At 41.6% G+C, this 17,721-nt stretch overlaps 1 protein-coding gene and 1 pseudogene across 1 annotated transcript in view; one reads left to right on the forward strand and one right to left on the reverse strand.

Moving 5' to 3' along the window:
• The window catches only part of CDH2 (cadherin 2), a 248,906-nt gene that overhangs the window by 211,322 nt on the left and 19,863 nt on the right, over positions 1 to 17,721 (forward strand). The window contains exon 14 of the mRNA XM_027526255.1: positions 2,771 to 2,910. Coding sequence (XP_027382056.1) covers positions 2,771 to 2,910 — 140 coding nt within the window. The remainder of the gene's footprint in view (positions 1 to 2,770; positions 2,911 to 17,721) is intronic.
• LOC113882931 lies at positions 10 to 2,198 on the reverse strand (annotated as a pseudogene).

Genomic DNA, 17,721 nt, shown 5'->3' on the forward strand with positions numbered 1-17,721 from the left:
GTACTTCCCGGTGTCTCAGCTTGAATTCCTTTTGCTTCCAGGATGTTAAGCAAAGTAACTTTTTTCTTTACAGTCGGAAAATACAAAGCAACTTTTTGCTTTTATTTGTTGAAATAGTCACATAACATATAGATGACATGATTTGACCGCAGTGCATTCACTGATTGTGGCTCTTGCCATCTTGTGGCATCCAGGATCCTGGCTGAAAGCTTTTGCCAGTGCTGCTGGGAGCCACGAAGGGTTCCTGTTTCCCAAAGAATGGAGTGGAGGCATGTGCTTTCATCTGAGTTTGAACTGGTGGAGCCAAGAGTTGCCTGTTGCTCTCTTCTCTAAGGAGTTTTTCTTTGCCATAAAAATCTTCGTTTTTCCTTTTAGTTTCTCCCCTACATTTTTCATTCTTCATTTCTTTCATTACTTCCTCCATAGTGGGCAGTGATCCAAGCTTCTCATTCTGTCGGGATATCCCCTATTTCATAGTCTATTTCTCTTTCATTTGCTACTTCTAGATAATTCTTGTCTCTAGAATAGTTTGTCCTCTCCAGTTCTTGTACTCAGGGATATAGTACTGTTTGTTCCCAAACTGGTCAGTGCCCACTTGCTCCTTCACTTCCTTTGACAGTGCTCTCTGCAAGAGATAACAAATCCCGAGACCCTCCTTGTGCCCTCTCCCTGTGCCGTCCCACCAGCTGTGCTCAATAAAAAGTAACTTTTATTGTTGCCTTTCAGTGGAATCTAACAACTCTCTTCCATCTCTGAGCAGTTTCTCACAGCCAAGCCCACTTTAGAATGAGGAAAACCCTGAGCATCCTTGCATGCACTTACCTGTTTGCAGCAAACCCAGCCAGCCTACCTCTTCCACGCCCGTTGCCGTTTTCTGATGCTGATCACTTGCAGAGCTGCAGCAAACTTCATAGAAAAATATTAGGCAGTCCTAAGTTGAAGCACTTCTCTTAGGATTTGTGTCTGAATTTATGGCACATAGTTGATGATTTAGGAAAATAAGTATATTGCTTTCCTCTGCTTTCCTTTATAGAAAGCGCAGTCAGCAACCTGCTCCAGTCATGCAGGGATCAAGGTATTTGTTTCTGATAGGCTGTATAAAATAGCAAGAGATTGTATTTCATACAGCACATCAGATAATAGAAATGATTACACAGCTCAATAAATTGTCTGTCTTTAGAGCCAGTCTAGATTAAGGAATTGCTCCTTTTTAATGTACTTTGCAGTCTTTGGTTCAGTGGAATGCAAGAAATTAACCACTGGAAAGTACTTTAGGAACCACTTCTAAGTATGCAGGTTAAAAGAACAAATTGCCTGGCCCCTGTGCTGTATTGTTGAGTAGCAGCAGGACTTAGTTTATTGTGCAATCATGCTATGCACCAATCACTTTCTTCAAAATGTTGGCCATTTCTTTTATGTTTTCTCCATTTACAAGTGTTCTGGTAATTTAGAATCCCGTCCTTTTTTTTTCTAAGCAATTACTGTAGAAGCCTGAGCATTTTTTACTTCCTATGTGGAGACTACTTTGACTATAATTTGAAACCTACATGCTATACTAATAATCCACTTGCTAGATTTAGCCCTGGAACAATGGCAAATGAGATCATGTATCTGGCTTTAAAAGGAGGATATTTACTTTTATGGCCAATAATAAAAATGTGCTCAAATAAGAGTCATTAAATCTTTTTGCTTCAGGATGTAAACTGATAGCTCCAGATTTTAGAGGGAATGCATTCCTAGATGTGCACTTAGGGATATGTTTCAATTTCAACTAACAAGAGGCATACATGCCAACCTTATCAAGAAAAACTTAGAGCTGATGGATTGTGGTATGAAGAAGGACTCTAGCCATTCTGAAGGAAAATGAATCGGTGCTGATTTTAACATCAACCAGCTGGAAAATTTATGATTCTAATCCTGGTGCAGAAATGTAGAGCAGGAAGTGTTAGTGTTAGTCACTCACTCATGTCTGAGTCTTTTCAACCCCATGGACTGTAGCCCACCAGGCTCCTCTGTCCATGGGATTCTGCAGGCACAAATACTGGAGCGGGTTGCCATTTACTTCTCCAGGGGATCTTCCCGACCCAGGGATCGAACCCAGGTCTCCCACATTGCAGGCAGACTCTTTCACCATCCAAGCCACCAGGGATGTTATTTCAGTTCTCAGACTAATCCCCTGGCCTTCTTACCTGAGGCATGCTATTGAACAGGAAAGAGAAAAGCACAATGGCACGATAGAAAGACCCAGGCCCTTGGGAGTCAAAAATCCTCAAGGTCAAGTCTCTGATCCAGGTCTAGTTTGCTGCAAAGGCATCTTGGCAAGCACTCCCCCTCCTTCATAAGTGTGCTTCTCTCTGATTTGGGGAGGAGAATGATGACTGATCAACCGGAATGGAACGGCAATTAAGTAATAAGTGGCCATTTCAACCTACTGTATTTTGTTGTTTTTAGAATTTCCAATCCATTATATGGCAAAGCAAAAGATAGACAGAGTTATTGTCCCCATTTGCAGATAGTAAAACTGAGGACAGACATCCATTCAGTGAAGTCATAGGGTACTAGTGTCTAGAACAACCTAAACCTGGTTCTCAGGGTGTCTGTCCTATCTTGTTTCTTGTCATGTGAGGCTAGGATTAGGTAACAGAGTAGAAGATGCATTGCAAGTTTTCCAGCCCATATGAATATAAATTATAAGTCTTGAAGACTGTGATGAGATAAAGTCAAGTTTTTAAAATTACGTATCATGTGTCTTTACTCTCTTTCTGCCTAGTTCTCGTTCTGATGTTCGTGGTATGGATGAAACGCCGGGATAAAGAACGCCAGGCCAAACAACTTTTAATTGATCCAGAAGATGATGTAAGAGATAATATTTTAAAATATGATGAAGAAGGTGGAGGAGAAGAAGACCAGGTAAGCAGTGTTTTTAAATCTCTAAGTGAAATCTTACCATCTCACGTTTTAAATGGTGGGGAAAATACTAATACATAGAGTAAAAGAATAGTATCAAATGTCTTTTCCTTGATCACACTATCAAAGGCTTGGTGAATTCTTGCCAACCTGCGCTGCCCATTGAATTTTTTCTAAAGTGCTAAATGTCATTGTATTTATTATGAGAGGATCGTTAACATTGTCTTGAGGAGCCTAGGATTTACACCTAATGCCAGTTATAGCTGTACTGATAAAGATGTTTTCTATTGCAGTTTTTCTTCACTGAATATCCAAAATAAAAGTACAAGTAGTTTCTGCATTGAGATTTGGATATTTCTGTGGCAGAAAAAGCACAGACTGTTTACTTCATAAACATTTACCAAGCACACTCAATAGTCTAGGCACTATTTTAATCACTGGGGATACAGTGGTGGGCAGAGCCAACAATGATTGCACTGAAGAGTCTTACATTTTTTGGCCACTCTGCACGTGGCTTGTGAGATCTTAGTTCCCCAGCCAAAGTTGAACCCAGGCCACAGCAGTGAACGCTCAGAGTCCCAACCACTGGACCACCTGGGGATTCCCGCAAGTCTTATATTATTGAGAAATATTCGCAGTTAGAGACAATATCTAGTTCACATCTGTGTCCGTGATGTCTGTCATGGGGTCTGGCTTATTGTAGTTGCTTAATAAATGTTGGGGCTTCCTTGGTGGCTCATCAGTAAAGAATTTGCCTGCAGGAGATCCAGGTTCAATCCCTGGGTCAGAAAAATCCCTAAAGGAGGGCATGGCAACCCGCTCTAGTATTCTTTCCTGGAAAATCCCATGGACAGAGGAGCCTGGTGGGTTACAGTCCATGGGGTCGCAAAGACTTGGACACGATGGAAGTGACTGAGCACAGTAAACGTTGAGCTCATGACTGGCTGTAAAAGACCGTGAGTTTCTGTGTGTATATAAGGAACTGCATCCCTGTTCAAGGATGGGAGTGACCAGTAGGTGGAAAGTGAAAAATTTTATCTCCTGGGAAGCAACATTTTAGATACCAAAGATCTGTACTATTAATGCACACCAGGCATTCTGCTAAGTGCATTAAATGCTGTTATCTCTTAAATCTTTGAAACCTGTCATACCGTACTGTGACCATCTCCACTTTTGTGTTAGAAAACAGAGCCTAGGGATGGTGTTCAGTCTCTCACTTGTGTCTGAATCTTTGCAACCCTATGAACTATAGGCTCCATAGGAGCCCATCAGGCTCCTCTGTCCAGGGGATTCTCCAGGCAAGAATACTGGAGTGAATTGCCATGCCCTCCTCCAGGGGATCTTCCTGACCTACAAATTGAACCTAAGTATCTTAAGTCTTCTGCATTGACAGGCGAGTTCTTTACAACTAGCCCTACCTGGGAAGTCCGGGTGGGATTATCTAAACACATAAAACTAGGAAGTGATAGAGGTAGGATTTGAATCCAGGTCTATTTGATGTTACTGTCTAAACTGCTCTGGTCTAGTTCCTTTTGAAATTATCTGAGAGATACGAGTATAAACCATGAGCGATCACTGTGACTGGTATTTCTTAGGTACATTTGATACCTCTCATGTCCATTTCGGAGAAGGCAATGGCACCCCACTCCAGTACTCTTGCCTGGAAAATCCCATGGAAGGAGAAGCCTGGTAGGCTGCAGTCCATGGGGTTGCTAGGAGTCGGACACGACTGAGCGACTTCACTTTCACTTTTCACTTTCATGCATTGGAGAAGGAAATGGCAACCCACTCCAGTGTTCTTGCCTGGAGAATCCCAGGGACGGGGGAGTCTGGTGGACTACCGTCTATGGGGTTGCACAGAGTCAGACATGACTGAAGTGACTTAGCAGCAGCAGCAGCAGCATGTCCATTTGCTAATACAAGTGTTGGGGTAGCAGTTAGGTGAAGAACCCAGAGCCCTTGGATCTTGAATCATCATCAGTAAATTCAAGGTACCCTGTCTAGATATTAGTGGTAGGACTGTTAACTTGAAAAAGAGCAAATTTCATGAGCATGAGTTCTCTTTCTCTTCTTTACTCCCTTGAGGAAATAATATATCGCTCTCTGTTTTACAAAGCACATTCACTCCCATTGTTGTGTTTCATCTGGGTGGTGGGCCCATCAGAGTTTTCCATTTTCCATTTGAACAGGTTTTGCAATTTACTCTCCAAGTCTGTAACTGGCAGAGTCAGAAGTCAAGCCTGCAATCTTCTGATATCCGATTCCGTGCTTGGTTTACAATACCTCGACTCTCTCATTTAGGAAAGCTGCATATTTCAAATCTGTTGAAAACTTGACTCGTGTGTAAAGCTGTTTTGAATACTGACTAATTAAAGTGGCTCTATAAATATGCCCCAGGGTTTCTTGCTTATGAATGTCTTTGGATATTAAAATTCATGTTTGGCTTAATCCCTCATTAATCTGTCCTTTCACTTTCCTGAGCTATGTTCAAGAACAGCAAACGTTATCTGATCACATTATCTCGTAAATCTTCTTCTTGCAGCATTTTATTTTTCATGTCACTGTACATAATTTTGTAGGCATAAACCTAAACCCAACTCCATGGAGTTTCGGTAGAAATAGCAATAAGTAGAAGGACACTAGTCATGACTGGATGCTGCATAGAATCAAGAAGCAAGATGTTTCTCAGCATCTAAACGTCTGGATCAGGGCACTTGATGTCCCTGAGTTGGCTTTTTCTCCCCGCTTCCTCCCCACCAATTACTTTAAGAAATTGTTTAATAAAGTTTTTTTGTCGTAGTTATTCTAGAAAAGACTTACTTCCATTACTGGGACTTCGTTGGCATTCCAGTGGTTAAGACTCCAAGATTCCGGTGCAGACGACGTGGATTTGATCCCTGCTCAGGAACTGAGATCCCATGTACCCTGGGACATGGCCTTTCCTTACTTTATCCACTTAGATTGATGCTTGATATCAAATAGTAAAACTTACCTATTGCCAGATTTATTAGAACTCATCATAAATCTTGAACCTCTTCTTTACGTGACCCTGAAAGTTTTCTTTGCTCCCAGATCAAGTCTTAGACACGAATGTGTTTCTTCCTATATACTTTCTTAATAGACCAAAGACTTTTCTGGAACTCTGTCTGTACTGACCTCAGTGGCTCATGTTCTTTTTTTGTAATTGTTTATTTATTTTATCTTTGGCTGTGCTGGGTGTTTGTTGCTGTCGCTCAGGCTTTGTCTAGTTGCAGCGAGCAGAGGCTACTCTCTAGTTGAGGTGTAAGGACGTCTCTTACGGAGCACAGATTCTAGGGTGCATGGGCTTCAGTAGTTACAGCTCAAAGGCTAGTTGCTCCAAGGATCTTAGTTCCCAGAACAGGGATCGAACCCGTGTCCCCTGCCTTGGCAGGCAGATTCTTAACCATTGGACCACCAGGGAGGTTCCTTGTTTAATGTTTTTAAAAATCATTTCTTTATTGAAATAGTCCTGGACATCTTGTCGCATTTTTTATTGTTGCTGCCTCTTGGTTCCTTGATGGCATTTTAGTCCAGATTGAGATCTTCCGCCCAATTCTGATCCTGTTACGTTTCCCATTTGCAGTTCTCATTATAGAAGATTGTGACACAATTGGTAATGGATTCTTAATTCAGTCTAATTTTTCCCTCATAATAGTGGAATAAAATATGCAGCATTGGAAGGCTACACCAAAGGTTCTGTCTCCTCTGCCTCTAAAGTGATTCATGAAATCCATTCACTTTCACCATCCTCAAGGCCACTGCCTTCACTTAGGTCATAGTCATCACTCGCCTTCTCATAAGTGTCCTGTCTCTAGACGCACACTCCATCTGCTTCGTTGTTGTTGCTCAGTCAGTCATTCAGTCATGACCGGCGCTTTATGACCCCTTGGACTGCAGCATGCCAGACTTCCCTGTCCTTCACTATTTCCCGGAGTTTGCTCAAACTCATGTTCATTGAGTCGTGATGCCATCCAACCGTCTCATCCTCTGTCTCCCTCTCCGGCTCCTGCCCTCAACCTTTCCCAGCGTCAGGGTCTTTACCAGTGAGTCAGATCTTCACATCAGGTAGCCATAGTATTGGAGCTTCAGTCCTTCCAATGCATATTCAGGGTTGATTTCCTGGGCTTCCCTGGTGGCTCAGCTGGTAAAGAATCCACCTGCAGTATGGGAGACCTGGGTTTGATCCCTGGGTTGGGAAGATCCTCTGGAGAAGGGAAAGGCTACCCACTCCAGTATTCTGGCCTGGAGAATTCCAAAGACTATGTATAGTCCATGGGGTTGCAAAGAGTCGGACACGAATGAGCGATTTTCACTTTCACTTTCCTGCTCTTTGGAAATTATCAGATCCCTCTTTAGTATGACAGATCTGTGGCCCTGCACCCATCTTTTAGTGGACTCGCTCATGCCTGTGGGATAAAGGCCTGTGGGAAGGACTGGTGGGGGGTAAAGCTTCCCCAAGGACGTGACTCCATCATGCCTGTGCACTCATGACCACTAAAGCTTCCTTCAAAGTCAAGGTGATTTTTCTTTCCATCATTTAATGATACTTCTTCTCACTCCTCCTCCAGGGATAAAAGCAACTATGGGTCTTCTTTCTTCTAGAACGGGCTTATTAGTTTCCTTATTTTCATTCGGTTAGATCTCATTATGCTCTCAGCGATCTTATAGTCTCAGAAATCTGTGATTTAGTAACATATTGGGCTCATTCTTAGCATTAGAGTATGAATGATAATCTCATGATTTTTTTTTCATCCCAACCAGAAGCAGAAGGCTTCCTCCAGGTTTAAGAGTAGAACCATCACTCATGTCAACAAAACATGTTTCTAGGACTTCCCTGGCAGTCCAGTGGTTAAGACTTCGCCTTCCAGTGCAGGGGGTGTGGGTTCAGTCCCTGGTATAGGAAGATAAAACCCCACATTTCTCATGGCCAAACAACCAAAACATAAAAGAGAAACAATATAGTAACAAATTCAGTAAAGACTTGGAAAATGGTGCACGTCAAAAAAATCTTTAAAAAGGAGCATATTTCCCTCAGCCCAGAAACTTATTGTGTACCCGACTTCCAGGCAATATGCTCTCAGTCAAAAGTAACCAGTAGTTTTTATTTCTGTCGCATAGATCAGCATTACCTGGTTTTGGATTTTATTGTAAAAATGAATGTCGTATACAGTAGGTACTCTCTTGTCTGGATTCTTTTACTCAGTTTTATCTGTATGACTCATCCATGCTACATTTGGAAGTAATTCATTTTTTTGTCATTGCCAAATACTATTCTGTTGTGATAATTAACCATGTTTATCATTTCTACTAAGATTGGACATTTGAGTGGATTTAGTTTTGAGTTATGAATAAAACTGCCGTGAATGTTCTTAGGCATGTGTTTTGGTGCATTTCTGTTGGTATGTGCTCAGGGGTTGGATTTCTAGGTCCTGGAATGTGCATATATGTGCAGGCTTAGTACAGTCTTGCCAGTTTTCCAAAGGGATTTTACAGTGCACGCCTCCCCCGGCCACAGTGTTGCATGAGCGTTCCAGTTGCCCAGCATCCTCACTAGCACTTGGGTTTTTCTCAGTCTTTCAAAATTTTAGCCACTCTGATGGTGTGTGCCTCACTGTGATGTAACTGGGATGTTCCTACCAACTTACTTGCCATTTTTATATCTTCTTTGTGAAGTTTCTGTTCAGCTTATTTATTGACTTTTCTATTGGGTTGTCTTCTTATTGATTTGTAGGAGGTCCTTATGTATTATGGATATCAGTTCTTTGTCAGATAAATGTATTATAAATATCTTCTGATCTGTAGCTTTTTTATTCTCTTACTGGTACCTTATGATGAAAAGAAGTTTTTAATTTTAATAAAGTCTAATCTGTCCATTTTTCCCATTATAGTTAGTGCATTTATACCTATTTAAGAAAACTTTATCTCCCTGAGTTAATGAATCCCTCCCTCAAAAAAAAAAATAAAATAAAATCTTGTTGAATTATTGTTTAACCTATCATATTAAATCTGCGACCCGTTTATAGTGGACTATTCATGTGGTATAAGTTATGGATCAGGGTGTCTTATCTTCTTAGAGGGCTATCCAAGCACTGTTTATTAAACAGATAACCCATCTCTACTGCATGGGAGGGGTTCATTTGTCGTAAAGCAGGCAGTTTTATACATGTGGGTCTGTGTGGAAGATTCCATATCTATTTGTGTATTCTTAGTCTATTTGTCCTCTTTGTCTACTCTTGGGCCAGTGCCATGCTATTTTCATTACTATAGCTTTCTAATATATCTTTCTATCTGTTAGGATGATTTCTCCAACTGAATTCATCAAGATTTGTCTTTTAAAGTTTTGGGTGGATTTTATCATTTACTTCTTTTTTCCTTAAGGAAAAAACACCCTTTATTTAGTACTCTCTCTCAGTGAATTTATGCCAAATGCTTCTCCAAGTTCTAAATAAGACACCATTGCTTTTAAATCTGAAAATTGTTGTCGGTTCCTGAGAAATTCAGTTTTGTGAAATATATTGTATGCGATTGTCCGTAATTCACAAGTGGCTTCCTGTTAGAAATTCTATTTCTCTGAAGCATGCATTAAGCCTTCTTGGCAACAGACTTTGGCTCAAACTTTTATGTTAGTTGTTTTTTTTTTTTTTTAAAGACATTATTTCTTTACAAGAGTGAGCCTTGAAAATGGAAATGGTGCCATGTTACATTCTAGACAAGTTTTGGTTGATTTTTACTACACATAACTGGTATTTTATGGAGCGTGGGTGTTATCTTGTGATGTGACTGGAGACTGTGCTGTAGGAAGCAGACAGCTTGTCATGATCAGGCTAAGGTCTCCTGGATGTCTCAGCCAGACAGTCTTACAAAATCATCAGCATCCAAAGATGGGAAGATCTCAGAGGTCAGTGGAGGTGGTCGATGGAGGCTTGAGGCTACAGAGGAAGGCAGGTCTGCAGCAGCTGTCGCCAGGAGGGTGGGATGCCTAGCTTAAAGCTGGCTTAGCCAAGATCCTTATTCTTGCTGCCAAGAGGAAGTATCCCAAAGGAGCTAACTGCTTAGAAAGAACACAAAGCAAAACAGTCCTTTACAAGGGAGCCTTTATCTTCCCTGCTGTTGATTACCATCTCTGTTTAATTTCTGTGCCCAAACACAGGTTGCTAGTTTCTCTAACAAAAATACTGAAAATATAGAGCCCAAGAAAAGAGAAATGAAACAGACAAATAAACAAAGCCCTCTATATTTTTCTTCCTTGTCTTATGTTCGGTGTACTTTTAGTGTGTGGATATTCCCCTCTGGTTTCCATAGTCAGGAGACTAGGTCGGGCCCATCTTTGAGACTGGCATTGGAAGGGCTCTGAACACAACCATTATTTCCTCACAGTGCTATTGGCAGTTGGACAGACTCAGTATAATGCCCAGTCTCTTTTCAGAGGGTGAGGTCCCTGCTTTATCTGCTTCACTGCTGGAACCAGCAGGACTTTGGGTGGTTATCAAGTCATGCTTAATTATCCTCATTAGTAAATGTCCTTCAGTGCCCTTTTGGCCTGTGGGACTGGTTGCAGACACTGTATCCTCTTTAATGATCTTCATATCTAGTTCCTTCCCTATCAGCATCACTAATAAAATCAGGGTGAATGTACAGTATAACCAACTGGTAACTCACAGTGCTTCTGGAACCATCCCCTTTTAGCCCCAGGATGGGAAACAGTAAGTGGTAATTTCCTGCTCTTTAAAGCTTGGACTTAAAGCTTGTTGTTCTTATATTAAAGAACATAGTTGTTCTTATATTAAACATATACTGAATGGTATTATAATACTCACAGTTGTGTTTAGTCGCTCAGTCGTGTCTGACTCTTGCGACCCCGTGGACTGTTAGCCCACCAAGCTCCTCTGTCCGTGGGTTTTCCCAGGCAAGAATACTGGAGTTGGTTGCCATGCCCTCCTCCAGGGGATCTTTCCAACCCAGGGATCAAACCTATGTCTCTCACATTGCAGGCGGATTCTTTACCCACTGAGCCACCTGGGAAGTCCATGAATAACTTAAGTACTTTTTAAAAAGAATAAATGGGTTTGATGACCTACTGGAAAGCACTGCCCACCCTGATTGGATTCCTGAGGTTTGAGAATCTCTTCTGAGGTTCTCTGAGAGTAGTGTTTCTCACAGTAACTACGCAGCAGGTTCTAGATCCATAGGTTCCATCTGACTCATCCAGATGTGTCAGGAAGAAGGGGGTCTCTGGACACAGAGGAGATGCAGGAGGTCCAGCAGCTAAGGAAAATGGGACAGGGTGTGTCAGGCTCAGCCAAATCCAGGGAGAGCGGCTCTTGCCTACCTGGCGTCCATACACCATGGGGATACTAAAGTCTCCTTGACTGAGATCCAGACGTGCACGTGTGAGGAATCACATTTCAGGATAAGAGGGCACCGTGACAGGAGCTCTTTTTAGTGGCCCAGGATTCCGAAACCCAAGAGACTCAGTTGTGACTGCTGGGACTGCTGTGACATCGCCTTCCAATGTAGGGGTGGGTGCAGGTTCAATCCCTGGTCGGGGAGCTAAGATCCGCATGTCTTACGGCCAAAAAACCAAAACTTAAAACAGAAACAATTTTGCAACGAGTTCAATAAAGGCTTTTAAGATGGTCCATATCAAAAAAAAGGGGGGGGGTCTTTAAAAAAAGAAGATATGATTGCCATGTGAGTGTCAATTGAACTTTTTTCCCAGTGAAATTAGTATCTTTCGTGATCTCAGAATTAGGCTCAGTACATCACTAGATCAGATCCCCAGCATCTGCATAACACTGAAAGCACTTTCAACAGAGCTGAAGCTCCTGAGATGGAGAAAGAACCCACAGTTCCTGTGACTCTGGGTTTGGGAAGAGGGACTCTTTGGGGTGATGACTTAGTTTCTCTTCTCATTGATCCTCCACCTTGCCTTTTAAACTGCAGTAGAGTTGAACTTCTGTACATCTAACCTGTGTCATGTTATTTCCCACTTTCGTGGCTCAGTTCAAGGTCTTTCCCAGCCTGGCCAAGCCACCAAGATTCCATCTCAGGACATCTTCTCTTGGGGGTCCCAGGTTAAATCAAGTGGGTCTGCTCTGCACTCTAGCAACATGCTCTGTCTGCCTCTATTTTGAGATCTTATGTGCAGCCCTGGTCCTGACCTTAAACCCCATGAGAGCAGGAAATTGTCACATTCATTTTTTATTCCACTCTCTAGGACAGTTGGCACCTGGCAGGCACTGATGCATAGAATGTTGGTGCATTGGGCCCTCTTCTGGAATCTCTTAGTTTGCAAGTCTTTCTACAGGGTTCATTGAACCATTGCAGCCTGATAACTTTGCTCTCATTTTTTTGAAATGTCTGATGGCTTCAGGAAATGATGATCATGTTCATAAACACTTGTGATTCATTACATACTTGTTTATTACATGTTCTGTGTCAGGCACTGGGCTCTGCTCTCAGTTGATGTGTCTTTTATAATCTTCCCAACAAACCTGTGCATTAGTCCAGTTTTCACACCCAGGTCCATGTGACTAGAGGGGCCCAGCTCTTGTGTGGGCTGGTATAGAGGTCAGATGAATGATGTTTTATTTACTCTTACTGGTCTATTCCAGGAAGATACTACTAGATAAAACCAATGAGGCTGAACACTTAGCTTCAGCTTGTTAGATGACTACTGCTAATCTTGCCTTAGAACAGGCAAAGAGTAAGACCTAATTAATTTGTTAAGCATGGCTTACAAAATGGAGCATATTTTGACATTGACAAACATAGAATCTGGAGAAACAATATGAGCAGCCAAGTTGTTAAGAGATCTGAGGTACAGTCTGGGCAACAGGTACTAAAATCTAAAATCCAGGCTGGATGCCTAGACAGAAGAATGAGGCAGAGGTAGAAGAGAGCACCTGGAGACCAAACCAGCCAGTTCCCCGAGACCAGAGATCTCTGCTCAAGCCAAGATGGTCTCTGAAGATTACCCGCCAGTCTCAGGAAGTACCCCCAGTGTGGGCAACCTAGCCCAACCCTCTGACTCAAGCAGAGAATAGAACTGCTATAGTTGATCCTTCTGAATAACTGCTTTACAAAATCTTTCTGCTTTATAAGCAAAGTAACTAACAGATGGCTGACTCTGGACATACCTATGGAGACCACTTTCAGCATTTTCATTGTTGGCTGAAGCACACTCTGTTAAATGTGTTCCCAAGTTATTCATCCATTCATACCCACCTGCAAACACCAGAATATATTAGTTATTGAAAGAGTGACACTGATTTCACCAGAGGAAAGTTTCACCAGGAATTTGGGTTAGCACACTGCCATCCCTTTTCCATGCTGTTTTCAAAAACCTTCCTGGCCAGATGCCTCACAGTGGTAAGCTACAGACAACGTATGTTCTGAACTGGCCGATATCCATTCCCTACTGGGCACTCAGTATTTTTAATATGGACTTGATTTGCATGTGAATTTTTATTTGCTACCCTGATCACTTCACATAAATGAACATCATATTTTATGTAATTCATTTTAATATTCATTCTTCCTGAGTAATTACGTTTATCACATTTGGTTTAAGAGGTATGGAAAGCTACCCAATGATAAAGTAGCAAAGATTTGTATGCCAAGTACGTGTTACTGGTGTACAAAAGCAAACAAACAAACAAAAAACAGAAACCAAAACCTAAGATACTAAGTGGTGAATATGCCAGAGTTCTACCAACTGGCCCAATCTACGAGTATCTGTTTTTGTAAGTAAAGTTATATTGGAACACAGCTTTGCACCATGTCCATAGTTTACATACTGTCTATGGCTACTAATACACAGCAGCAGCAGAGTTGAAGGATTGGGTTAGCAGAAAAGTTCACTCTGGGTTTTCCCATAAAATAGTACTGAAAAATCTGAACAAACTTTTTGGCCAACCCAATATTTTGACAGACACTCTATGGCCCCCAAAGCCTCAGATACTTACTGTTAAGTCCTTACAGAAAAAGCTGATCTCTGCTATAGACTTTTTCCATTAATAAAGTTTTCATTCACTTTTTTGTCCAAAGGTTGACTACTGTGTAAGTTAGCACAGGAAATGTATATAATCCACCTAAGTCCCTCAGTTAGATCCGAGAGAGCCAGGATTTGAATCTAGATTCTCTGGTTTTAGAATCCATTTTTTAAAGTCACAACATGAAGCTCCCTTTTCTGTATTGATTTTATGTTTACATTTATCTTAAAGGAAATTCCAAACCGATGTGACATAAACAAGTGAAGGACTTGGTTGCTCTGTCGCCATATTCCCAACCAAATATTGCCATTACTTCATTACCTATTTTTAGATTTCCTCCAAGCTAGAATAATAGGTCCTGCTAAGGTAGAATGACTTTGACCTTATCAGGGTGATGGCATTTTTGTTTTTTGTAAAGTTGGGACTTGGGGTAAAAATATTACTGAAGATGCATTTGGAGGTTACACTTTTTGTCTCCCAAGATACATGGTGCTTGAAAGGGTTAAGAAAATATGTCCATGTATTTAGGGCTGTCACTGAATGACATGGAAAGAATGGGAAATTATAGAATAAAAATTAATCTCAAATTTCTGAAGAAGCATCATCTTTCTGAAGCCCCTTTTGACAGTGAAAATGAAAGTTGTTCAGTCGTGTCTGACTCTTTGCGACCCCATGGAATTCTCCAGGCCAGAATACTGGAGTGGGTAGCCTTCCCTTCTCCAGGGGATCTTCCCAACCCAAGGATCGAACCAAGGTCTCCCACATTGCAGGCAGATTCTTCACCAGCTGAGCTACAAGGGAAGCCCAAGAATAGTGGAGTGGGTAGCCTTTCCCTTCTCCAGGGGATCTTCCCAACCCAGGAATTAGACTGGGGTCTCCTGCATTGCAGAAGGATTCTTTACCAACTGAGCTCTGAGGGAAGCCCTCAACTCTGCTGGAAATGCTCTGGGTAGCCATATCCTCGTTTTTTTCAGCAGCACCTCTTTCACAGCTTCACTTTCCATATTTTTGTAACAGTTTTACCCATAGAGTTTATATATATATATATATATATATATATATATATATATATATATATAATTTTGGCTGTGTCCCTCAACGGGTGGGATCTTTATTCCCCAAAACGCACCCCCTGCGTTGGAAATGCAGTCTTAACCACTGGACCACCAGGCAGAGTAGTATGAACAGTAAACCAAGGAAGCAGAAGCAATGAATGTGTTTAATGGAGGCTCACCTCCCTCCATTGTGGGGAGTGGAAAATTGGTTCTCCAGTGAGACAAACGTGGATGAAAACTGAGAATGGAGAACCTTCATCTGTATATTAAGTCTCCAAGTTATTTTATTTCTGTTAGGTTTATCAGGTAAACCAGAAAAGATATTAGCAATTTTTTTGGTTTTGGGGACTTTCATAATCCATAGAATCAACTTAGTTTTCCACAGCAGTTCACCTGTGTAGATAGTTACCATCATAACCATATCTCACTGGGGAAGAAAATCAGGTTGTAATGTAATTTACATAAAGTTGCAAGGGCATCTGACTTACCTCTCAGCAGCTGTATGGTAATGTGTTGACGCCTTATTGCTATTTTATTCAGTTATTTTTAATGCCAGGAGCTATATAGGGTAAGGTGGTAATGTTCTCCTTTGCTGTCTCCCATTCCTTTTTGAGAGTTTCTTGCCTGTGCCATGGTCAGCTCTTTCCCGGGTAACTTTTTTTTCCCTTGAGAATTTTGTTCATTTACTTTCATGTTAGTATTTTTATTTCTCTGTCTTGAAACATTCAAAATGTTTACCTTACGAGTTATCCATTTCAAATATAGCAAACCAACAAGGACCTACTGTATAGCGCAGCAAACTCTGCTCAACATTATGTGGCAGCCTGGATGGGAGCGGAGAATGGATACATATCTGTGTATTGAGTCCCTTTGCTGTCCACTTGAGATACTCGCAACGTTGTTAATCACCTATATACTCCAGTACAAAATGAAAAGTTTAATTAAAAAAAATGTTTATATATTTAGGAATTTGAAAATTTCCTTGCTCTTACTACTGTAAAAGGAATATTTCCACTTGAACTGCCCCTTGCCTGGGATGTAGCAAAACTGGCTCTTGTGTTCCACCCCCGGTTCTCACCCATGGAGGCTGAAAATGGACCGGGAGCTTTGAGCCCTCTCCCTGTGCCTCACGTGCCAGACTGTTGGAGACAAGTGAAGACTCAGTTCTGACTAAAAGTCAGTGAGGCTTCAGCCAGCTATGCACAGACCAGAGTCCTAGGTCCCCATGCCTTCTTAGCATGATTACCTTGAACTTCCCTTCTGGCTCTTAAAGCGCCTCGTGTCCCCCTGCTCAGCAGACTCTTCTATTCATTTCCTCACTGGCCCAGACGACAAGATACAGCTTTTTATTTTTGTGTAGTCTAGTTGATTTACAATGTTGTGTTTAATTTCTCCTATATAGTAAAGTGACTCACATATATGTTCTTTTTCATATTCTTTTCCATGGTGGTTTATTGTGGGATATTGAATATGGTTGCCTGTCTACACAGTAGGACCTTGTGGTTTATCTGTCCTGTAGAGAGTGGTTTGCATCTGCTAATCCTGAACTCCTCGCCCCTTCCTCCCCCACCCTGCCCCCTTGGCCACCACAAGTCTCTTCTCTGTATCTGAAGATACAGCTTTTGTATTTGTTACTTTGATTGTTCTGCTGGTCTCTGTTTGCCTCTTCCACACTGTCTGAGTCTGTGACCTTGGGCAAATCATTAACCTCTCCAAGTTACGGGAATCAATGGGATAGAACGGCAGGGTTTTGCTTGGAGTGTCTGAGGAATCCCATGAGGAGGCACCTAAGGTAACTCCTGACCGATGATGGGCACCAACAAAAGCTGATTTCCTTCTTTCACACTCTCAGAGCTGAAAATGGCATCAGGTACCCAGTAGGCTCCCTTAAGATACTTGTGAAATGGAAAAGGAGTATTTCCATCACTCTTTAAAACACGTAATTGCACAAGTCTGTAGTTTTTGCCAGTCATGGGACTTTCTGAAATTTCTGCCTGGGACTCCAGAATTTCTTATCCTAAAACACCATTTTACTCTATTTAAACATAACCAAATGCCTTAAGGTTGATTCCTGGTATTCTTTTCTGAACCAATTATAAATCATTTCAAGTCAGGGGAATTTAATAAGAAAAGGCAGAACCAGAGTTTAAGCTGCTAACTTCTTACTGACTCTCCCAGAATTGTATCACCTTTAAGATATTTTAAATCTTAGACCCAAACAAAATCTTTCAGTTACTTGCAATGTTAATATTTAAAAACCCTAATTCCATGCCTACTTTTCATGGGTGTAGGTGCTTAGTTGCCCAGTTGTGTCCATCTCTTTGTGACCCCATGGACTGTTGCCCACCAGGCTCCTCTGTCCATGGGGATTCTCCAGGCCAGAATATTGGAATGGGTTGCCATGCCCTCCTCCAATGTATCTTTCCAGCCCAGGAATCAAACCCAGGTCTCTCAATATTGCAAGTGGATTCTTTACCATCTGAGCCACCAGGGAAGCCCATGAATACTGGAGTGGGTAGCCTGTTCCTTCTCCAGGGAATCTTCCCAACCCAGGAATCAAACCAGGGTCTCCTGCATTTGCAGGCAGATTCTTTACCAGCTGAGCTACCAGGGAAGCCCCTACTTCTCATGATCATTGACAAATAACACATTCCAAACATTATTTAAGATTTTCTGTGGCCTTCTTTTGAAAGTTGGATTTATCAGGGAAAGTTGATGTTAAAAAGGTTGACAATCATCAGAGA

Source organism: Bos indicus x Bos taurus, chromosome 24, assembly GCF_003369695.1.
Source record: "Bos indicus x Bos taurus breed Angus x Brahman F1 hybrid chromosome 24, Bos_hybrid_MaternalHap_v2.0, whole genome shotgun sequence".
Classification (NCBI taxonomy): Eukaryota; Metazoa; Chordata; class Mammalia; order Artiodactyla; family Bovidae; genus Bos; species Bos indicus x Bos taurus.